At 51.1% G+C, this 23,615-nt stretch overlaps 2 protein-coding genes across 3 annotated transcripts in view; both read right to left on the reverse strand.

Moving 5' to 3' along the window:
- Positions 1-64: 64 nt before the first annotated feature.
- Positions 65-14,754, reverse strand: FAM83C (family with sequence similarity 83 member C). The gene is made up of 6 exons (XM_075993409.1): positions 14,692-14,754; positions 6,787-7,275; positions 4,392-4,559; positions 4,078-4,202; positions 1,126-3,566; positions 65-280 (listed from the first exon to the last, which is right to left on the reverse strand). The coding sequence occupies exons 1-5, from the start codon at positions 14,752-14,754 to the stop codon at positions 2,129-2,131; spliced, it is 2,283 nt and encodes a 760-aa protein (XP_075849524.1). The 3' UTR covers positions 65-280; positions 1,126-2,128.
- A 2,258-nt stretch (positions 14,755-17,012) lies between these two features.
- Positions 17,013-23,615, reverse strand: part of UQCC1 (ubiquinol-cytochrome c reductase complex assembly factor 1) — a 110,535-nt gene continuing 103,932 nt past the window's right edge. For both annotated transcript variants that reach the window (XM_012754801.3, XM_012754802.3), the window contains exons 9-10: positions 21,818-21,931; positions 17,013-18,537 (exon numbers count right to left, since the gene is read on the reverse strand). In XM_012754801.3, the coding sequence (XP_012610255.1) occupies positions 18,403-18,537; positions 21,818-21,931 (249 nt within the window). In that variant the 3' untranslated portion in view covers positions 17,013-18,402. The remainder of the gene's footprint in view (positions 18,538-21,817; positions 21,932-23,615) is intronic.

The raw sequence follows: 23,615 nt of genomic DNA on the forward strand, positions 1-23,615 counted from the left end.
TGGTCCCGACGCGGCCCCGCCCCCAGCTTACGTGCGTGCGTGCATTCATTCATTCTTCATTCAGGAGCTTTTGGGGAGCTACAATCGACCTAGACTTGCGGCTGGTCGGATGTGAAGTACAAAGGAGACCCGGAGCCAGGGGTGTCTCACAGAAGATGGGTTGATGATAGAGGTATTTACTGAAATGAAGCCACAGCAGGAAGGGCCGGTTTGAGGAAGTGATGAGTCCAGCTCCGCTGTGCGGGACAGAAGTTCAGATCTGGAGCCCAATCTCATTCTTCTGGAAATGAGGAATGAGATTAGGAGCTGAAGCCTGGAGTGGATGAGGTCATCCAGGGAGAGAGTGTCCAGGAGGGAGAAGTGAAACTAGGACAAAGAAGCTGGTCAAGTAGGCGCCGCCAGAGAAGTAGAGGCTGAAGAAGGTATTGGAGAGAGGGGAGGATGGATGAAGCAGGGTCTTAGGGAGAGTAGGAGGGAAAGGGGTTCAGGGTGGGCAAGGATGAGAGTGCTGACTGGCTTCCACGATGCCTCTTGCACGGCCTTTATCACTCATTCAGCAGCCACCTTCTGCCCCTGGGATAATGGTTAGACAAGAGCCTGGCTCTCTTGGACAGGATGAACTTGGTCCACATTTTGTAGAATTTACAAAAGCCCCAGGGCCTCTCAGAATGTCACAGTGAGAGCAGAGAGGGCTTGGAGTCCCAGGTACCCCCCTTCCCCCAAAGCACTTTGGCCATTCACTCTCCTCCAGGGGGCCCTCCATAATTGGCCTGAATTGTGCTCTCCCCCAGCCCCTGTGCCCATTTCATTAACTCCACATAGCTCAGGATATATCAGGCTGCTGTTGGGTCACAGTCATGTCTGCCTTTATTGACTTGTATCATGCGTACTGTTCCAGGTAGGCGGTGAGCTCAGCAAAAGGGCTCACAACCTGTTACAGCCCATACTTCAAGAGACACTCAGCAAGATGAGGATGAGGATGATGATGAGGGTGTGTGTGTGTGTGTGTGTCTTGAGTATCCACATGCTCCACTTGTCCTCCCCAGTTCACCTCAGACTCACTCACTCAGTCCTCTCTTGGACATCTGTTCGCCTGGTTCCCTGTACCAAAAATTCCTCTCTCACCTCTGTCTGTCCCAAACCTCCTCATGCTTCAAGGTCTGGCTCAAAGGCTGCCTCCTCTATGAAACTATCCTGACCACTCCACCATCTCCATGACTCTCTGCCCTTTGTTTTCTGTTGCCCTCTGTCACTGGTTAGCCTTTAACTTGATACAGCTATGACTTGTTCTCCAAATGGTTTATGCATTTGATCCTTGTCCCCTGGGTCTGAGTCTGATTCATTTGTCAGCCCTATGGTATGCCCTGTGCAGGGCTGGAAACAGCTTAGGTTCAAGAAGATACTGGTTGGGGTGTGTGTGTGTATGTGTGGGGTTATAGGCATATTTATAGTCTGTGGATCCTGAGGGGGTCTACAGTGTACACTGAATGCAGGTATTTTGTGTAGCCATTCATTTAGCCAAATGACAGTTATTGAGTGCCCACAACTAAAATTCTGAGTGTTTGGTTTCTCACATGGACCTATGTGTGTGGCTGTGAGTATGCAGTTTGTGGATATGTACCCTATCAATGTGCTGTGTATAATATATGGAATGGGCACTTGGGGAATTTCTGTAATGCGCATATTTTGTGTGCAAAGGGACATGTGAATTGTGGATATTGTATCATGTCTGTGTAAAAAAGAGCCAGAAAGACACAGGTCTAGGTCCCTACTCTGCCATTTACTTGGACTGACTCCAAGTAAGTCATTCAAACTCTCTTGAGCCTCAGCTTCTGCATATATAAAAAAGGGGGATAACATCTATTATCCTATAATTATATACCTACAAGAGGTCCATCTTGTAAGAGGTTGTAAGAATGAAGAATGAGTAGTACCCGGTGTGAAGTGCCCAGCATAGTGGCATGCAGTAGACACCGAATAACTGTGGGTTTCATTTTCCTGTGATTCTGTGTATGTGAGTAAGCAAGAATCTTTAGCCCAGACAATGTGTCTGACCTGAGCTTCTAGACACCTCCCTTCCCCAGAGTCTGGGACCTGAGCAAGTTCAGAGTCTCAGTGGATGGAGGAGCTAGGACTCAAAGCGACTTCGGAGCAGCTTGAACTTGGACTTGTTGTATTTAGTGATGAGGTCCAGTTTGCTGTGGCCCAGGGTCAGCCGTTTCTCATCTTGAAACAGGTCGTTGCTATTACCATTGCGATGGCCACCTGTGGGACCCCCAAGGAGGCCAGGCTCAGGCCCCTGCCTGGCACCTTGCAACTGATGATACTTGGTGATGAGGTCCAGCTTGCTGTGGCCCAGAGTCAGCCGCTTCTCCCCAGAGCCCACTCCAGCCATGTGAGCAGGGCTTGGTCCTGGGAGACCACTGGGCCCAGGCCCCTCACCCCGGAACGGGCCGAACTTTGTGATGAGATCCAGCTGGCTGTGGCCCAGGGTCTGCCGTCGCTCATCTGGACCCTGCTTGGCAGGCCTGGATGAGGAGTTGGCTTCAGGGGGTGCTCTGGAGCCCCGGGCCTTGGGGTGCTGTACCAGGAGGTCCAATTGGCCATGGCTGTGGTTTAGGGGCAGTCTTCTGTCCTCTGGGACTTGATCACCAGGCCTGAGGGAACCTGACTCAGGGGTACTTCCAGCACCCTGGGCCTGGGGCAGGAGATCCAGCTGGCTGTTGCCCTGGCCTGGGGACAAACTCCTGTCCTCTGGGGCCTGTTCGCCAGGCCAAAGAGAACCTGAGTTTGGTGAAACCCCAGAGTCAGGATCTCCTGCTTCTCGGGCTCTGGGGAAAGGGACAAGGAGATCCAGCTGGCCATGGCTCTGACTCAGAGATACCTTCTTCTCCTCCACTGGCTCCAGGGCTTTCCCAGGTACCCGGCGACCTCGTGGAGGGCTAGGCTCCTGGTTTCCTGAGACCCCATTCTCTGGGAGCTGGGACAGAGCTGAGACACCCCGGGAGAAGTGGAGGAGAGGGCGGGAGCGGGGAATCAGAGGTGACCCCACTGCCAGGGTCAAGGGGCTGGTGCTATTGTGGTTGAGGGCAGGGGAGGACTGGGCCCATGGGTATGCCCCCAGCTTGCCCAGGTTGGCCCTGTAGAGCCCAGGAGAGGAGACACGGTTAGGGTCTGACAGCTGGCGGTGCAGGGAGGGCTGGTCACTGGGCTCTCGGTGGGCAAGGCTAGGGGACGAAGACCCGATTCTCATGTCACTGCAGCCACCACCTCCTGGTAGAGCGAGGTAGGAGGAGTGACCCATGAGAGGTGAGCGTTTGATGCTGCTGAGGCTGGTGCTGGAGGGTGAGGACGACATGGGGCTTGGGATGCCAGGCCCGAAGGGCAGGGCCTCTGGGGGAGGACGCAGTGCCCGGGGAGACAGTGTTTCCTCAGCACCACAGAAGCCCTCCACAGGCTGTGACTCGGCATACAAACAGCGGAACTCCCGGTCGAAGTCTTCCACAATACGGCCCCTCAGCTGCAGCACCATGCTGGTGTGGGCCTGGCTGCAAAGCCAGGTGAAGCTGAGGGCAGAAGGTGGGATCAGGAGACTAAGTGCAGGACCCTGGGGCTCAGCGGGGGTCACAGCCAGGAGAGTATACCCAGAAACTAACCCAAACTCCACCACCATGAGGGCTCACAGTAACAGTGTCAGAGCTCCAACTCCAGAGTCTCTGCTCGTCCTAGCCCTGCTTAGCAGACTTGGGCATGTGGCTGGCCTCCTAGGGCCCCAACTTCCCCTTCTGTAAAATGGGCAGGGGGAGGTTCCCTGATGTCCCTACAGTTCCAACACGCAGTAGTTATTTTCAATGCCAAGGGCATTACAGCAATCCTCCCACTAGAGTGAGCTCCTCCAGGGCTGACTTGCCCCCCCATGCTATCCTGAACTCTGACGATGCCTGGCACACGGCAGGTGCTCAGCCTGAATCTGAAGGGATGCATGAATGGAGGGAAGCTCAAAGCTGCTGGATCTCAGGTGCCCTCGTCAGCCAGCAGCACAGCCCCAGGCCCCTCTCCTCGTCCTCCACTGCTCACCTGTAGCTGCCCGCCACCACCTGCTCGCAGTCGATGAGGATGAACTTCTCCAGGGCCTGCCCAGTGAAGCGGCGGCCTGCCTTGCTGCAGTATGTGTCTCCACATGTGCTCCGTACACGCATGTTCTGGGTCAAGGGTGGAGGGAGGTTGGGGTGACCTTGACAGAGTGGGGCTCTAGCCATGTCTATGCCCCATGGGCATAGATAGCTAAGGGAGCCCAGTCCCCCACTCCCACTTATCCCAGTGCCCACTGACCATCCGCTGGCTTCCCTGCCCACCCCAACCCCTGGTTATTGTCCCTGCTCCTCACTGACCAGCAAGTGCCCCCCATTGAGGTCCATCTTGTAGCACATCTCCAGAAAGTGCTTCAGGTGCTCCTGGGCCAGGAGCAGGTAGACAGGGACACCACGCCGGCTTGAGGCCTCCATAAGGTCACACAGAAGCTCCATGTCGGTGAATACATCCATTACTACAGCCACCACCTGGGTTAGGGGTGTGAAAACTCAGCCCTGCCCAGGGCACTGCCCATAACCAGCCCAGCCCGGGGCAGGGACCAGGGTCCCAGGAAAACAGCACTGGACTGAAAATCAGGAGGCCAAAGCCTTCAAGAACCACTGAAATGGAAGGGCTTTTAGCAATGATCCAGTCCAGGGACTTTTAACGTGGGCATAGGGCGATTTGATCATCTTGAACCCCTAGTTGTTTGAAAGTTTTTGTGTGCATTTTTCTGTGGTATGGGTGTTTATCTGTCACCAGATCCTCAAAGATGTCTGTGGATCAACTGTCCTAGTCCAAAGCCTCACTCTACCTTGAGTGAGGGGGACAGGAGTCAGAAACAGAACCCAGCCTCCAAATCCCAGGCAAGTTCCTGTGCTCTCCCTGTTAACTCTGGCCCTTACTCTAACCCAGGGACTGTCTGTCTGAGGCTCCCCTCTTAGGGATCAGAGCAGTAAGCCAGTGACTGGAGTCTTCAATGCCCTTTTCCAGTCCTGCCTCAGTTTCCCTGTGAAGCTGCAGAGGTCTGGTGTGAAACTTTACACTCACAGACTCACTTACTTACATCCATGCCAAGTGGAACCAAGTTTCCTGCTCAGTTGAGGGCTGGGCTGGGGCTTGTGCCCCCATCCCATATAAGGGGCTGCCTCAGAGAGGCCCATGAAACCCCCCTGGCACCTTCAAGCCCCCAGTTGACACTTCTTCCCATTGCCTGTATCTGCTGTGAGGATTTTCTCTCCCAGGCAGAGCCAGAGCACAGCATCCAGCCCTGGAGGCAGACAGAACTGAGTGCAAACCTGGACTCTGCTACTTCCTAGGGGTAGGGCCTCAGGAGAGTCACTTCACCTCTGGAAGCCTCAACTTCCTCATCTGTTAAGTGGAGATGATGACAGCTACGTCTCTGAGTTATGGGGAATTAAATGTGAAAATGCTCAACACACAACAAGCTCAATAAATGTTCCTTTCCCACTGCCTTCTTAACAAATGAGGACATCGGGCTGCAGGGAAAGGGAGCATTTCTCAAGGTTGCTCAGAATCCGTGACAGCCCAGAGCGGGAATCTGGCTCCTTCCTAGCCTGGAGTGCAGGGGTATAACTGGGGGTTTAGGAAGCAGGATGCCCTAGTTTATAGCGCAGGCTGGCCAGGGGGTGGGGGTGGGGGACAAGGACAGGCAGGAAAGATGAAAGAGGCAGGGGTGACGATGACAGCAAGAGCCTCACTAATAACCCCGTTTCCGATGCCAATCAGGCCTGGCCCTCCCCTGCCTGGGGCACAGGCAGGCTTGCCAGGGAGGCTCTGGAGATACCGGTGGGATCCCAGCATCCTGGCTCTTGATCTCTGCAGAAGGAACCTAACCCAACCTCAAATCCTGCCAGGGGTCATCTGGTCAACTACCCTCTCTCCTGAGTCAGAGGCCAGGGCTCTAGGAGTAAAGCCATGTTTGTGTAGGGCTGGAGCTGTCGCAGGTGCTGCCCTTCCCTACCACCCACTGCCCCCCCTTCTCGCTCCCCCAGCTCAGCCCAGCAGCCCCCACTGCTCTTTCCTCCTTGGTTCTGAGCTAAGAGCCCAGCTCCAAGGCCGTGCTAAGGAGGCCTGCACCTGCGCCCCTCCGCTGCCTCAGGCCCAGCTGCAGAAGCAGTGCAGGAGGGCCAGGAGTCACTGGGGACATGGGCTAGCAAGTGGGGCCTTGACTGCGGCCCTGGACCTGAGTCAGAGACCCCTTCTCCTGGAGCCCTGAGCTCTGTTCCACCAACTGAGTGGCCCTCCCTCGGTAAGTCCCAGCTCCTCTCTGGCCTCAATTTCTTCCTCTGTAAGTCAAGGGGTGGCTCAGACATTTTCCATGGTTGGAGTTCTTAGTTTGGGGATTGTAAAACTTGGAGAATCTGATGAAGGCCATGGACCACCTCCTAAGAAAGATGTAGAGAGGACCCCTTCCTCCAACAAGCACAACTTTGTGTGCATTTTCAGGGGTTTTGTGGAATACCTGAGGCCTGTGCCCTGTTCTATGCTCATCCATCATGTTCTTGAGAGCAAAGGTTTGCCAAGGTAAATAAGACAGGTGCCCACCCTCTAGGAGCTTGTGATCTAGTAGTGCCAGAGGTTCAAGTCCCAATTCTGTTCCTAAGTTGCTGTGTGGTCTGGGGCTAGTCCCTTTTCCCTCCCTAGGCCTCAGTTTCCACATCTGTGAAATGAATGAAGAGATGAGGCCCTTACCGTGCGGGCCTGGCTGAAGAGGAAACGCAGCAGGTCCTTGATGTTCTTGGCCTTGTCCCTCTGGAAGTGGACCACGGCCTGGGTGGGGCTGAAGCCCGTGGCCTGTGGAACCTCAGGCCAGCCCAGGTCCAGGTCTGGGGGGTCTACGTCGGAGATCATGGGGAAGTAAGTGCCTGAGGTGACTTCGGAGAGCAGGCTGAGGCAGTCAGGCCCCGAGGCCTCTGGCCTCCTGGCCTCGCTAAGTTCAGGGCTCCCACGCACATGGCCAGTCATGTAGTCAATGTCCAGGGCGCTCAGGAAGGGCAGCTCCCGCTCCTCAGAGATGACCCGCAGGTAGGCAGCCTCACCTCGCTCCAGGAGGGCATCAGCTGCCAGCCGGGCTGCCTCACTGTGCCGCAGCACCAGTGGTGAGCTCTCCCGCCACCACGGCCGCTTCAGCTCCTCCACCCGGCCCCGCAGGGGTCCCGCCATGCCCTGGGCTCCCAGGTCCTAGGCCTCCAAACATGCTTGCCCACCTGGTTGCCCCATGCCTGCACGCAGGGTTGGCTGTAGCAGAAGAAGGTATCAGCAGAACCGCCTCCTGCCTGCGCACTCCGTGTGTGGCAGGGCCCTCAAACCGTTGCCACCCTAAGTCAGAGGCATGCTCCGCCCCATTGCCCCTGGCCTCTGGAACCTGTCAGGTCAGCCCCACCTGTCTGTCTGTGTTGGGACTCGCCTGCCCAGAGAAGCGGCAGTGCCAGCCTTAGTGCACACTCCTGTCTGCCTCCCCACTCCTCCCCAGCAACACTGCCATATGGCCACCAAGCTCCTAGCAAGTCTCCAAACCCTGACCTTCCAGGGACCCATGGAGGTTAGATTACAGTCCAGAGGGGCCTGTGCCTGCTCAGGGACACACACACGCACGCACACTCCATGGTGGATGAATGACTCGACACCCAGGAAAAAACATGAACACACAGGCAGGTATGCTGACTGATATACTGACAATTGACCAACATAGACTACAGGCCAACACAGGCAGATCACATGTTCTGATCAAACATACTCACATAAATTGGCCCGAACACTCATTTAGAGACTGGCCATAACCCCAAACATACCATGATGGATAGCACACCTGTTGGCCCACATGCACACAGGCTCTAAATAAGAGCCGAATGAGTGTCACACTGAACCACCAAGGACAACAATACCTATCTCTGGGAAGGGAAGGAGGGGAGAAAAAACAAAATACCTTTCTGTCCCTCATCCAGGCCTCTCTTTGCCCTCACAATCACCCTGTCACTCTCCAGGATCATAACTAGTGCTCACACCCCCATGCCACATGCCCACCCCTGCTCAGAGGCCATCCTCCAAGGATCTAGAGCAGTGGCTGTCACATTAAACCCCAAGAATGGGTGGCAAGTGTTAAAATGCAGATCCCCGGGGCTCCACCCACCCCACCCTGATCCAGTCTGGTCTGAGTAACTGTTTAAAGCTTGCCTTTTTAACTAGGGTCTGGTGAACCTGGGGCAGTGGGCTGAGGCCCACCCCTGAGACATGCTGTTCCAGATGGAACACCCTCAACTCCAGGGATGCTCTTGATTCGATGGGGTCCAGACCCCAGCCTTCCTCTCCTCCTCTAGGGCTGAGTATTAAAAGGTTGAAAGGTTATTTCAGAGGATGGGCAGACACACTGTAAGGTCAGGGGGCAGACAGGGCCAGCAGGTTTCTGATCTCTGCCCCAAAAAGGGACGAAGTCCTAGAGCATGTATCGTCTGTTCTCAGAAGAATGGGTGAGAGGCTTTGCCCTGGATAAGGGGGTCAGCAGATGGCAGCTGCAGATGGGGGGCAGGCCTGACAGAAGTGGATACCACCTCAGAGGGATGAGGTCCAATGAGGACAGCAGGGAGTGCAGGAGACCTAAAGCCATGTCTCACAACCCTGTTTAGTACTGACTGCACTTGGTTTATCTGGTCTGTGATCATGTCTGGGATATAGGTTCTTCTGTGTCCACATAACTTTGCACATGCAGTGGGGGATAGGGTGATTTAGAAGTTCCCTGAGTTGAGCTGGGCCTGTCCTTGAGGAGCCTAGAAGTGAAAGGCCCGGGGTGTGGGGGAGACATGGGTGAGCCACAGGCCAGAAGCTGAAATGCTGGAGCATTCCACCCTCTCCTGGGTGCAGGGGCAGAAATCGGAGCACCATTCTAAGGAGGCCCTTCCCTGGGGGTGGGGAGGCTACAGGAGAGGCAGGAAGTAGAGTAAACAAAGCCAGCCCGTGGGAGGGCCAGGAGCTCTCATTAGGGCCTTATCTACAGATTTGTTTGAAGGGAAGAATCAGAGCCTTATCTGGGGCCGAAGGGGAGGGAGGCATGTTGGTGTGTGACTGAGTTAACTGTATTTATCTTTCAGTGTGTAAGTTGACTTCATGGCACATATATTTGTCTCTCTGTATCTTTTCTTTTCTTTTTTTTGAGATAGAGTTTCACTCTGTTGCCCGGGCTAGAGTGCCATGGCATCAGCCTAGCTCACAGCAACCTCAAACTCCTGGGCTCAAGAGATCCTTCTGCCTCAGCCTCCCAAGTAGCTGGGACTACAGGCATCCGGCACCGTATCTGTCTAATTTTTTATATATGTATATTTTTAGTTGGCCAATTAATTTCTTTCTATTTTTAGTAGAGATGAGGTCTCGCTCTTGCTCAGGCTCGTCTTGAACTCCTGAGCTCAAACGATCCACCCATCTCAGCCTCCCAGAGTGCTGTATCTTTTATGGTAAAATACACATAAAATGTGCCATTTTAACCATTTTTAACTGTGCAATTCAGTGGCATAAGTAAATTCATATTATTGTGCAACCCTCACCACCATCCATGTCCAGAACTCTTTTCATCTTGCAAAACTAAAACTCTGTACCCACTAAACACTAATTCCCCATTTTCCCCTCCCGCAGCCCCTGGCAGTCTCCATTCTACTTTCTGTCTTTAGGAATTTGACTACTGTAGATACCTCATTTAAGTGGCATAGTACAGCTTTGTCTTTTTGTGACCATCTTATTTCACTTAGCAGAATGTTTTCAAGGTTCATGCATGTTGTAGCATGTGTCAGAATTTACTTCCTTTATAGGCTGAATAATATCCCATTGTATGTATATATCAATAGCACATTTTGCTTATCCATTCATCCACTGATTGGGTTGCTTCCACTTTTTGGCTATTGTGTATACTGCCACTTGAACATTGGTGTACAAATTTGGCTCTGTATTTTTGTATACTTCCTTCCATGCCCAAGTTTGTACTAGATTCCATTTTTGTAAATTAATGAAACCCACTGAAGACTGGTAATTTTATATGATTCAACTAAATATATGTACATATACCTATGCAGAACTATACCTGTGCACGTGTGCCTGCTTAGCTGTCTGTAAGTACCTAGCTGCATGTCAGTGTATGTGGACCTGTGTGTGCATGAGTGTCTGGGTAGTGGGGTAGTTCTGGACTCTAACTCGGGACTGTGGTACTATGAGTGTGTACAGGGGGCTCAGTTGAGAGGGGCAGGGGTGGGAAGACTGAGTTGAAGGGAAAAGGTTGCTGTGGACATCCTGAAAATAACAGTGGGTAAATCAAATCCAATCCCCCACAGCAGAACCAGCTGCCCCTTTCAATGCAGCCCTCCCTGTGGGCAGAGTAGCCTTGGGGCTAGGATGGGGGTGATGGCCCAGGGTGATGGGAGCCCTCCAGACAGACCCAAGCCCAGTCCCTGGCTGCAGCATGTTGGGCACAGGCCCCATAATGACTATTATTAAGAGGAAGGAAACTATTTTCCTGTCCAGGAGGTGTGTCAGATGCCTGCCTGGCTTCATTCAGCCATCCTAGGGGCCATTTAGTCTTGTCTGTTGTCTTTCACAAGCTGAGTGGCGCCTGGGCAGGTGACTGTTGTGTGGGGGTGGTGGGAGCAGAGGCTGGCACCTCTGGGTCAGGGGAGACAGGATTTCAGCAGAGGTGCAGCCAGGGCTGGGAGCCAGAGTGCCCAAGACCCTTGCGTCAAGGCAAAGCCACCTAAGAGGCAGAGATACGAGGGGACGAGTGGTAAAGGATGAGGAAAGTTTCAAGAAGTGCGGAGTGGCAAGCAGGGCATTCCTGGCTGGAGGAAGAGGGCAAGGACATGCCCAAGGAAGGAGGGTGGGGGCTCTGGTGCAGGGAAAGATGCTAATGGGAACGCCATCTGGAGCCGTACCATGGAGAGCCTTAAGGCCTTGCTAAGGTGCGGGGCTCTTACCCTAGAGACGATGGCACAGAGGGTGGGAAGATTCCAGAGTGGTATTTTTGGATAACTTGGAAGCAGCCTTGCTGGGGAGAGTGGCCCAAGGCACCAGCCTCCCAGAAGACACAGGTCTTCAGGAGGTCACTATTCTGAGCTCTTATCTCATCCTAATACCCCAGGGCTGGAGACACAGCGCTGGTCCTACACAGGGGCTGTGGTTGTGCCATTGGACTGAGTCAGACCCCCTGGTTGGAACAGTGCTCTGCCACTTAATAGGTGAGCTGAACAATCACAACTTCCCTGAGTCACAATGGCTTAGTCTGTAAAACAGGACCAACACCACCTCCTTTACTGGGCTGTTGTGTGGAATAAATGTGCTAATCTACGTCAGGTGCCAGATTGAAAGTAGCTGTAGCACACGCTGAAGTCCAGAGCTTTTCCAGTTGCGAAAGGGCAGGGGCTCAGTGAGGGCACGAAAACCAGTGAAGCAGCAACCAGCGGACCCTCCTCCTCATCAGTCTCCAGCCTCTTCTAGACCAAAGTCTGGCCCTCAGGCCTACATGGCCCAGGGCCACAGTAGTGGAGTATGGCTGGTCCCACTGTTGCCTTTGAGACTTGGCCTCTCGTCCCACCCCTGCTCAAGGAGGCATAGTCCCCTCTGCACTGTGCACAATCACATAGATGAGCACTCACACCCCTATAGGCCCACTGGGCCACAGGGAATGAGGATTTTGGCATTCTATTTAGGAAATGCGCTGGGTTTGGGTCTAGACTGTAGACACTGCAAGGATGGGGTCTCACCCTTCCCCACATCCTCCCCTCATCCCATCCCAGTGGGAGATATGTCCTCACTCCTCATGATTTCATAAGGGGAGGGAAGGTATAAGAGAACAATTCTGCATCCTCACTCACTTCTGATTGGTGACTTAGGGAAGGAGCTGGGCTCAAGTCTTTCTGTATTTCTTTTTTTTTTTTTTTGAGACAGAGTCTCACTTTGTTGCCCAGGCTAGAGTGAGTGCCATGGCGTCAGCCTAGCTCACAGCAACCTCAAACTCCTGGGCTCAAGCGATCCTACCGCCTCAGCCTCCCGAGCAGCTGGGACTACAGGCATGCGCCACCATGCCCAGTTAATTTTTTCTCTATATATCAGTTTTCCAATTAATTTCTTTCTATTTATAGTAGAGATGGGGGTCTTGCTCTTGCTCAGGCTGGTTTCGAACTCCTGACCTCCAGTAATCCACCTGCCTCGGCCTCCCAGAGTGCTAGGATTACAGGCGTGAGCCACCGCTCCCGGCCTGTATTTCTATTTTTGTTTTGTTTTTTTTTTTGTTTCTGCTGTAGGCAAAGGTAGCACCCTCTCCATTCATCTGCCTACACGGTAAATGTACAGAGGAAGGAGATCCTGCCCTGCAAGAGAGATCTGCCTTTTCGGAGGAGGGGAGGATATTAGCAACATCATTTGGCCAGTGAGTGAAAGCTTTATCAGCAATATTGGTAAAGCCAACGTTTTGGTGTTCATCTGTCTGTCTCTTACGTCTTATTTCGCAATTCATTCTGAACTTGGAGGGGGGGAGAAATAGGTACTATCTACTGGCCCTGTAAGCCCCCGCTATTGATGCAGCCACCTCTCTTGACCCATCCCACCTCTTCCCTCTGTCCATCCAATCCACCCAACATGAATTTATTGCCTACTTTAGGCCAGCACTGGGGTCCCAAAGATGAGTAAGAGTTGTCTCTGCCCTGGAGGAACTCACAGTTTAGTAAGGAAGATAGACTCATAAATAATTATAAACCACGGATTAAGCTGAGCTATAAACCAAGTGCTTATAGTTTAGATCTTATGACCCATTCTGGAACCTCAGAGGAACCTGTCCCCCACCCCCCACCCCCTCAACAAGGCTCTCTCCCAGACAGTAACCTGGGAGGTGAAAGATCACTTCTGGCCACATGGAGAGAGAAAAAGAGGAAGAGCAGGCCAGCACAGTCCTATGAGTTCTGGTTTCCAACTGTGAAACTGGGAGTGAGGCCTCCTAGGGCCTTGGCTTCCCACCTGTAAACGAGATGGCTGGGCTGGAGGTGTCCAAGGGCCGTCTAGCACTAACACTTATAGTCTACCACTTCTTGACATCATACCTCAGTGCTTGGAGGCTCCCTTCCTGAAGATTCCCCCAGCCAGAGTCTCTAGAATTTCTTCTCCTTATTCTTCCCTGGATAGAAAGGAGGGGAGCCCTTGACCTGGTCAGGGTCCAGGTTCTGGTCCCCTGGAAGCCACAGAAAACCTTTAACAGGTGGTCAGCACAGACAGGGATGAGTGGGAAGAGTCAGGGCCAGGGGTCTGAGGTCTGGCCTACCCCAGGGCCGAACCCAGTGGATAAGGTGGACAAGCCATGGTGGACACCGTGGGGAGAAGGCAGAAGTGGGTGAAACCAGGGCAAGTACAGGAGGGCTGCTCCCAAGGGAAGAGTTCAGATACTCTGAGACTGTCTTGTTCTCTGCCCACAAACCTACCAGCGCCACTTCCCTCCTACTTCACCCCAGTGGCTAATAAACTCTAGATTCCTTGGGCACTGAGACCAGCTAGCAGGAGCTTTCCCTTCCCCCTCAGCCCTCACCTCAGAAATCCTTTGTCCCCCCTCATCTGTCCTCCCAATCGCTGGTCTCAGGAAAGGGTTCCCTCTGCCCCTCCAAAGCCAGGCCCTTGTTCTCAAGACCAGGGCTTCCATTTCCAGAAGGATCTAACATTCATGGGACGTTTCCTACTCTACCAAGTGCTCTGCATTTAATCAGGCTCTTCCCTTGTCCTCATACATCTTTAGCAAGTTCCTGCAAACTGCCTAGTTTTTACTTGCTCTCCTAGCTCCTGCCCGCTTTTCCTCCATTTCTTCCCAGCATGCTGCACTGAATTTCCTCCTCCTGGAAGCTCTCCTCTCCCCTGGCTCCAGCCCAGATTCCACCTTCTGCACTGGTTCCTGCTCTTCCCACCACCACCTGTGAATGCAGCCCCGCACCCCACAACCCAGTCCCTGGGCTACCTCACCTCTGGGAGCTCATCCAGTTTCATGATTTCTATACCCAAGACAAGGTCAATGTCCTTAGCCCCTCAGTCCCCATTATCCTCTAAGGTCCAGTCCTACCGCCTGCCCTTGCCCTCCCTGGGGCATCTCTATGGTCTAAAGTGCATCTTCCACTGGACTGGCTCCCCAGAGATGAAACCAAAAGCAATGAAGTCAGTCTCAGAAGACATTAGACTCTTCAGCTTTGCTATGGGGTCACCCTGCACCAGTAAGTGGTTTTTTCTCAGCGCACCTGGTTCCCTATTTCCCTACTGCATGATGGGTACTGTAATTATCACTTGGGGGGGAAAAACCCCATAATACAAAGAGGATTCTTCTTTTCCCGTTCCCATCTTCTGTCAGACATCACCATGCCCTGGCCCCAGGACAGCTCAGTGACTGCTCCTTTTCTTCAGGCTCCACGTGCAGTTGGGCATTAAGTCCTGATGAAGATTTTCTCTGAAATGTCTCTGGGGTTTGCACCTCCCTTGGAATTCCCACTATCACTCCCCAGGGCCTCAAGTCTACGTGGCTAGATTCCCTTCCTGACTGAGCCAATTGATCCTGCATACCGCCACATATCCCTGCTGCCATCACACCACAGTCCTCACTGAGAATGCACGGTGGTTCCGTTTCCTGCCAGATGACGAGTTGTCCAGGCTATCCTCGTTCATGGCCCCACCTGATCTCTGCAACCTTTTCTTCCCTTAGCAACTGACTCAACTGGCCTACTTGAGTCTGAAGAGCTTCATGTTCCGTGCTTTCACCTGGGCAGCTCCTCACTTCATGTTTTTCTGTCCACCTACCTAAACCTTGCCCATCTTTATGTCCTGACTGCCCTCAGGGTTTTCTGATTTCTAAACCCCTTGTAGTGATTTTTCCAGTTAGTGTGCATACATGCACACACAAGCCCTGGAAGCTGAAGTATTGCTTTAGGTTTTTTTGCTTTTTAACCATAGCACAACTGCCCCCTCCTCCATTTCAAACTCCCTTTAGAGATCTAGAAGCAAAGCCACCTGAGTGTGCATGCAGGGCAAATCTGAGCACTTCCCTCAGCTGTAACTAGAGTTTCAGAATACTCACCTCACAGAATGATCACTGTGAAAATACCAAGCATATCTGGCAGTGAGCAAAAACTCAAAAAAATACTGGCTGAAGTGTGGTCTGGGCTTTAATCTCAGTTTAAGATTAAAGAAAAGATTAAAGATATAAGAAATAATAATTTATTATTATTATTATTTTTTTTTTTTTTGAGACAGAGTCTCACTTTGTTGCCCAGGCTAGAGTGAGTGCCATGGCATCAGCCTAGCTCACAGCAACCTCAAACTCCTGGCTCAAGCAATCCTCCTGCCTCAGCCTCCCAAGTAGCTGGGACTACAGGCATTCGCCACCATGCCCAGCTAATTTTTTGTATATATATTAGTTGGCCAATTAATTTCTTTCTATTTATAGTAGAGACGGGATCTCGCTCTTGCTCAGGCTGGTTTCAAACTCCTGACCTCGAGCAATCCGCCCGCCTTGGCCTCCCAGAGAGCTAGGATTACAGGCGTGAGCCACCGCACCCGGCCATAATTTATTATTTTTAAATTTTTAGGTAAAACCAAAGTCTTAGGGGTACTGTTCACTACATTGCTCAGTGTTTCTCACTTGAAAACCTTTATAATGAATTCTTTTCTGAAGAGTAGGGAAGACATTTGTTTCTTCTGATGAATAAAAATACTTCCTTTTATGTGACAAGAGGAACTCTATAAACTTAAAGGCTTTCCTGTTTCCACCTTTGGCCAGGAAGCTCAGAGCAAGGCTTTAAACTCAATTGCAGATCTTCCTGCTGACCTGGGGGAGGCAGTGATTTGGGGACAGAGTAGGGGCCCAGGGATCAGATGGGCTGGGTCCCATCTTGGTCCCTTCTTACCCTAGATAACTCTCTCTCTCTGCACCTCTCTGAGCCTTAGTCCCCTCACTTGTGTAAAATGGATAATAAAAATGATAAGGACGATACCTATTTGACAAGACTGTTGTGAGACAATGCATTTAAAATAAATTACCAAAAAAGATTAATGAAAGTAGCGTCTCAGCATAATTTTGCTACTCTCTCTTCTCTCTCAATACTTGCATTTTATCTTTTAAACTTTAATAGTTTTACAGCTTTATTATAACCATGTCTCTTAATTTTCTGTGATCCTTTCCAGAGGTATACAAAGTATAAGTAAATGACAAAATTATCCCTAAAGAGCAGTCTTCCTGAGAGCAAGAAATCACGTCCTTTACTTGTTTTGTATAATAACAATTTACATTAGAAAAACATTTAGCTATGGAAATGAACTTTTGGGTTTAGTTCCTATGCTAAGGCCCAAGCACATACTTAATATTAATACTGAGCTGTTAAAATAAAATAAGCTCAACTATAGGTCTCACTGAGAGAAAGGTCCAGAAAGGGACTTTTTGGTTAGGCTTGCACTGATGGTGACTGGCGACTTAGTCACTCTTGCATTTAGCAAAGTCTATGCTGATGCTGATAATGAGCCAGTCACTGTTGAGCACTGGGAAGCAAGTGACCAACCTCTGCGCAGGTTGCACTCCGCGTGGAAGCAGCTCACAGCGCAGAGAGCACTGCAGGAGCGCAGCGTGCCTGTGCCTCGGCTCGGGTGGACACGAGAGGTGAGATTTGAGGAAGCCTGGGATTTTTTTAGTCAGAAGAGGGAGGGATGACAGCTGGACCAAATGACCTTTAAAGTTCCTTCCAAATCTGAGGTTCCAGGATTCTAAAGCAAGCCCAGTAGCTGAATTGGTGCTGTGGGCTGGGATCTGTGGCTGGGGAGCTGCCCTGGGCAACAAATGGGTTAACACTCAAATAACTTTTATATATGAATTAATGTGTAGAGTTGGGAGCCAAAATCTGTTCCATTAATTTTTCCATCCATTCCAGGAGCAGTTAGGTACACACAGTAAAGTTTATTTTGGTGCATGGTATACTTCACTCCATTAAAAATAAATTAATCAGCAAATTCCTGCCTGGCTCAGCTCTGGTTTATGTAAATAGTGCCCAGCTGTAATGAGTTACAAGGTGTTATTATCTCACACACACACACAGGAGGCTTCACTCTAGAGCTCCACTCGCAACAAAAGCATCTTAAATAAACTGAGAGAAGGCGGTTTGATTTGTAATGTTTTCACAGAAGTGGGATATACCTCACCCATATAGGGTTTCTTTATATGACTCATTTTATAGCAAGTTAAATGAAGGAAGTTTGATGGGGGAGGGAGGGGCAATATGGTTCCCCACCCCCTTTCTTCACTTTAAGAAAATCCCCCAAGAGATGACCTGTGCACACTCAGAGGGAGGAGGGGACTGGTATTCAGGTACTCAGACCAAGGTGACTCTGCAGCACATACTCCAGAAGTTGGGAAGTGAGCAGAAAGCTGGGTGCAGGCTGTGACCTGGGATGGTCCAACTAAGCCAGGAAGAGTGTTCTCTTCTCCCTAATATCTATGGGGAGGCCAAGAGAGGAAAGACAGCATGTTTTTCACTCAGTTCACTGGGGCTGACAAAGGGACCTTTGTTCTTGAGGTCTCCTTCCAAATGACTTAGGATGTGACAAGCCCCTTGGCCATCAGAGGCCTCCTGGGTCCCAGAGGATGGGCCTGGCAGGCTGTGCCTTGGCCAGAACAGTGACATATCTCCATGAACTGGGGGCAAGAGCAGCAGCAGAGACCATCCTGACCTTTCTCCTCACCCTGTCTCTAACTGAGCTGGCTGGTGGTGGTGCTCCTCAGTTTATGGCATCCACCATCTCAGATAAGTTTCTAAAGATCCAGGAATAAAGAAGAGCTATGGCAGAGATAAATCTCTTTCTTTTAATGACCAACTCAACCTCATGGCTCAAAGCTGAGGGGCAGAGTATGGTTACCCATCTCAACTCAGCAGCATCACCAACTGCTCCTAGGCCCACAGCAGGCCCATGGTGAGGTGTCCCCTTTCTAACCTATTCCCCATCCCTTCCTTGGCCTTTGGGAAAAGTTGTCAATCACATGTGGTTGCTGGAGGGACTGGGGGAGTGTGTGCTGGGGAGCTCTTGCCTGGGGCTTCACCTGAGGGAGAGGACACCCTAGAAGAGCTAGGGGTTCTCCCAGCACTGTACCCCACCAGATCAGACTTCTGGGCACACTGAGAGGAAACTCAACACAAATGGGGCCAGGTATTTAACAGATGCTGTTCAAAGGTCAGTTCAGGCCACTTTCTGCGGAGTCCTGGGCCAAAGAGGCACTTCTCTCCTGGCGGTTCCTCCAAGCCAGCTGGCCAGCCGTCTGGAGGGCCCAGTCCATCAAAGACCTTCATCGTTGTAAGTGGGGGAACGGGGCTTCAGGATGCTCTGAGGATTCTTCTCCACGAGAGGGCGCCAGCTCACCTCCCCTGTCAGAAGCAGATCCTCACCGTTCATGGAGTCCAGGTACTGCAACTGCAACCGGGAGAGCAGGGAAAGGGACAAGGGCAGGACAGATGTGAGGTGGCATAGGAACCAGCCTCCCAAAGGAAAGGAAGAGGAGGCAGCACGAGGGGGTTTCTGACCATTCCAGCTCTGATCTCTCAGATAATAATTTCAATAAGGTGGTTCAGAGAAGTCACTGGGGAAGGTTTTAGGGAATTCCCCATACCTTTGTTTTTTGTTTTTTTGTTTGTTTGTTTGTTTGAGACAGAGTCTTGCTCTGTGGCCGGGGCTAGAGTGCCATGGCATCAGCCTAGCTCACAGAAACCTCAAACTCCTGGGCTCAAGCAATCCTCCTGCCTCAGCCTCCCGAGTAGCTGGGACTACAGGCAGACACAGGCTAATTTTTTCTATATATTTTTAGTTGGCCAATTAATTTCTTTCTATTTTTTAGTAGAGATGGGGTCTCGCTCTTGCTCAGGCTGGTCTCGAACTCATAAGCTCAAACGATCCACCCACCTCGGCCTCCCAGAGTGCTAGGATTACAGGCTTGAGCCACTGTGCCCAGCCTCCCCATATCTTTGAATGGAAAGACACACACACACCAAGGACATTTCACCCCCTGATATACCCTCTCTAGAAAGCTCTTGCAGGCCAGTAAGTGAGGCCTTGTGATTTACAGAGGTCACCTTGTCCACCTCCATCCAATGCTGCTGTGTGAAAGAATTGTGTCCCTTCTCAGTGAAGAGATAAAATGATATGGCATATGTACAGTGCTAGTCTCCCAAACGTTTAAAAAATATGTATGCCTCTATTGTCCTCTAGTGGGCCTGACTCTAGTCAGTGGGCCCAGTATCACCCCTTTAGGACAATTTGGGTAGCCTATTCCCCTGAACAGCTCTGCCATTACAGTGGTCATCATCCCAGACAACTCACGGCTGCTCTCCTATGACCAATGGCCTGTTCCCTCTGGAAGTACAGAGACCAAGCCATACAAAGACAGTGAACATGTCCCCTCTGGGCTTCCTCCCATTTGAGTCTCCAGGCCATCTGGCATATAGAAGCTCTCAGGTCTGCCCAAGGAATCTAGGTGGAGGACCCTCCCTATGGAGAGGAGACACCTGGCTGGAGAACAGGAGCAGCTGCAGGGGAAGCATGACCTAATGTATGCCTGAGTCTCAGGAGACAAAGGCAGACTCTCAGAGGATTGCCCAGGCTGCCTGGTAGTCAGGAGGGCAGCAAAATGAGCAATACTTGCAAGTAGGCAGGCAAAATGAGAACTGGTTCAGACCAGGAGTCAATAATGGATCTCAACAGATGAGGCTCTGTTTGGCAGCAGAGGAGAGGGAGGCCAGGGCCAGGAAGCTTCATGTTAGGCTTGGGTCATCTCCCTCTTCCAAGAATTCACTCTTGTTGCTTCATCACCAGGTAGTTGATCCTTGAACCCAACTCCATCCTCACATATATCCCAGGTCTAGATTTCCACATGAACTGAATTGCTATCTTCCTGAAAGCCTACTCCTTTTTAGAGTGACTCCATTTATGTCCTGAATGCCACCAATTTGCCCATCTCCTGGGTTGAAAACCTCAACATATCTTGGACCATCAGCCGCACCGAGCAGCACCATGATGAAGGACTGAAGCATCTGCTCCAGGTCCAGCTTCCTGGTCTTCCCTGATCCACTTGGTCAGAAGGTGCCTGTCCTTTCGCTGGCCTTGCACAGCACTCTGCCCTCCTGTACCACACCACACACTGACTTACCCCTGGGTGAGACATTTGCCTAAAAGGCTTTCTCACCAAACCATGAGCTAGTTCCTCAAGAGCAGGATTGGGCCTCATTAATCTCTGCTTTCCCAACAGAGTGCCTGGCACACACAGCAGGTACTCAAAGGTTTGCTGACAGAACCAGGTCCCCATCAAAGCTCCCTGCTTTCCTAAGAGCCCCATCACTGTTTTCCCATTGCCTGACTTTCACAGGGGCCATAGGGGACTTCTTATAAGGACATTGGTTGTGGCATCCCCTTCCTTGAGGGACTGCAGAGAGGTCCCACCTGTGCCTTATCATGTGGCCTCTGGCAGAAGCCCACCATGCCAGATGGGAAAGTTGGGCAGGTCTCTCAGAAAATAGCATTTGCTTTGCCAATTGCTACTCCTGTCTGAGGGTGAGTCCAGTCAACAGTGTGGAGTTCAGAATTCTCTGTGGGTGGGGCCCTCTGGCCGAGGTGCCTTCTCCCGGGTTCTGGCAGATTTGAAGAGTAGTCAAACAGAAATCCTGGCTTCTGGGATTTTCTACCCTGTGGGTCTGAAAAGCCCTCAGTATGTGGCTTTTCCAACAATTAAACAAGCTAGTATTATTGGTTCTGTCTTTTCAATAGCTGGGGTCTAGCCTTCCCTTTCCAGGCTGTTGGAGGCTTTGAAGGCCATGGACCCAGGTGAACAAGAGAATAACTGTGGGGTGAGGCTCATGAAGCAAAGGTGTGACTCATGAGACAGGCTGAGCTGATGACCTGTCTGAGGCAGCTGAGGCCTCCAATGGCCATATGAATCACCCAGCTTGGGGTCCTAGGCCAGCTGTGCAGCTTGACTCACTGGGAGACACTCTATGTTCTTCAACCCTGCCACTCAGTTCACTCATCTATAAAGTATGAGTTCCCTATCAATATAGGATGTGGGGGCAGGGTGATCAAGAAGTTAATTCTCCATGGACTTAAGGAAAGCTATGGAGTTAGCAGCCCTTACTGCAGAGCTTTCTCCTAGAAGCTTTGGTATCAGGGAGCCCTGGAGAGCCAGAGGGGTGAAGAACTGAAGTAGGGGGACCCTCCTTGACCATGGAGAACACCAAGTGGGAAGAGGCTAAGGGTAACTATGGAATGCTGGCTCGTGCTGAGTCCTGCTAGAATTCAGGAGCAGAAAACAAATCCCAGGGCTCCAAGGAGGTAGAGAATGGGACTACAGTGGGTGGCTGCCACCATACCCCATGGTTATATTTTCCAGGACTCTGTGAGCCCGGTATCTAGCAAAGCACCTGGCACATGGTAGGCAATGAAGTGTGTAGTGAATGGGTGATTCAAAGTTTCTGAAGGCAGAAGACTACCTGCCCTCTTCCTCTCTTCTATTCCTATTTCCCGGACACCTGGCCTACTTCACGGTTGGACACACAGAGGTACTCTTTCTTCATCAGCGTCTGCTGCATCATCAGACTAGTTCTTGGTAACTCAACTTCCTATGATCCCCTGAAAGGCCAACATCCACAGACCTCAGGAAGGACCCACTGTCCAGGAGACTCTAGATGGGAGGGGAAGGGCTGCTCACCTGTTTCCTCACATATTCCACCAGCAATTCAAGCTGCCGGGGATCTTCACATTTCTGATTGAAGAAGGTTCTCCAAAGGGCAGCAGCCAGCCCATGATCATCTGAAAGGATCCCCTGGAACACAGAGCATAACTGGTCTCCTGAGGAGTATCACAGAGCCTTGATATAAAAGCTGGGGATATTGTGAAAATGCTAGCAACCACAGCATTGTCTCAGAAGGACCTTACAAATGCTATGAGAAAAATGAGGCAGCTACATGGTAGAGCAGGAAAAGGTCTTACAAGAGCATCTGATCCAACTCCTTCATTTTATACAGAGAAAGAACATGGGACCAAGTCACTGGTCAAGGTGATAAAGAGCTGAGACTAACTCAGCTGGGCGAGGTGGCTCATGCCTGTAATCCTAGCACTCTGGGAGGCCAAGGCAGGAGGATCACTTGAGGTCAGGAGTTCAAGACCAGCCTAAGCAAGAGCAAGACTGTCTCTACTAAAAAGTAGAAAAAAAATTAGCCAGGCAACTAAAAATAGGAAAAATTAGCTCGGCGTGGTGGCATGCACTTGTAGTCCCAATTACTCGGGAGGCTGAGGCAAGAGGATTGCTTGAGCCCACAAGTTTGAGGTTGCTGTGAGCTAGGCTAATGTCACGGAATTCTAGCCCAGGCAACAGAGTGAGACTCTGTCTCAAAAAAAAAAAAAAAAAAAAAAAAGCTGGGACTCATGTCTGGCTGACCAACCTGGACATGGCTCCCTCTACTCTATCGCTCAGGCAACAACTGAGAGGCCAAGAAGATAAATAGTAGTAGTAGTACTTCCACTGTTGTCCACAGGGAAGGGCTGAGGGTACTGAGAGTATACATTTTTCCCAGGAATGGAGGTGAGTATGGACTGCACCTTCTCACTTGGTGCAAAGGCAACTGGCTCTTTGTGGAAGGGAGCCAGGTACTTGTCTTTACTGTCACCCAACTCTGGGCTGGCCATAGCTAGCCCAGCCTCTCCCTAAGTAGAGGAACAGGCTGTTCAACAGGACTGCCAGGAGCCACAGTGGGCAATGCTCAGAGCCTGCATGTGGGTATGCCTAATGTTGCCTCTCCTGGCACATGGATCTCTGTTGGGAAGTTCAAAGATCACAGAAGCTAACTAGAGCCCCAGCCACCAGCCAAGGCCATTTTCTAGCTTGGACCTCTAGAAGAGGGTGGTGTCTTGCTTCCTGGGGTGGAGCTGACTGAAGGGAAAGGCCCTGAGAAGTTGCTCTGTCCAGGTGCCAAGTTAGTGTGTGGAATCAAAGTGCTGACATGGAGTTAGAAGGCAGATCAAGTCCTAGTTCTGCCTCTGACAAGCTCAGTGATGGTGACAATTCACTAAACCTGAGTCTTAATCTTCTCACCTATTAAAGAGAGATGAAAATACTTGCTCTACTTATAGTATCCTTGAATTATAAGAATAAGATAATGTAAAGGTGTTTTGTTGCTATTGTTTTTGGTTTTGTGAGACAGGGTCTTGCTCTGTCTCCTGGGCTAGAGTGCAGTGGCATCATCATAGCTCACTGCAACCTCAAACTCCTGGGCTCAAGCGATCTCCTGCCTCAGTAGCTGGGACCACAGGTGTGCATCACCACACCCAGTTAATTTTTTCTATTTTTAGTAGAGACAGGTCTTGCTCTTGCTCAGGCTGGTGTGACTATGTTTTTTAAGTATAATATGTTGGATGCAGAGATTAGGAGCACACTTTGGCAGGCAGCTATTGATACAGTTAAAACAACAGTGAGAACCGGAGCCACAGCACCTGAGTTCAAAGGCCAA

This window comes from Microcebus murinus, chromosome 16, assembly GCF_040939455.1.
Source record: "Microcebus murinus isolate Inina chromosome 16, M.murinus_Inina_mat1.0, whole genome shotgun sequence".
NCBI lineage: Eukaryota > Metazoa > Chordata > Mammalia > Primates > Cheirogaleidae > Microcebus > Microcebus murinus.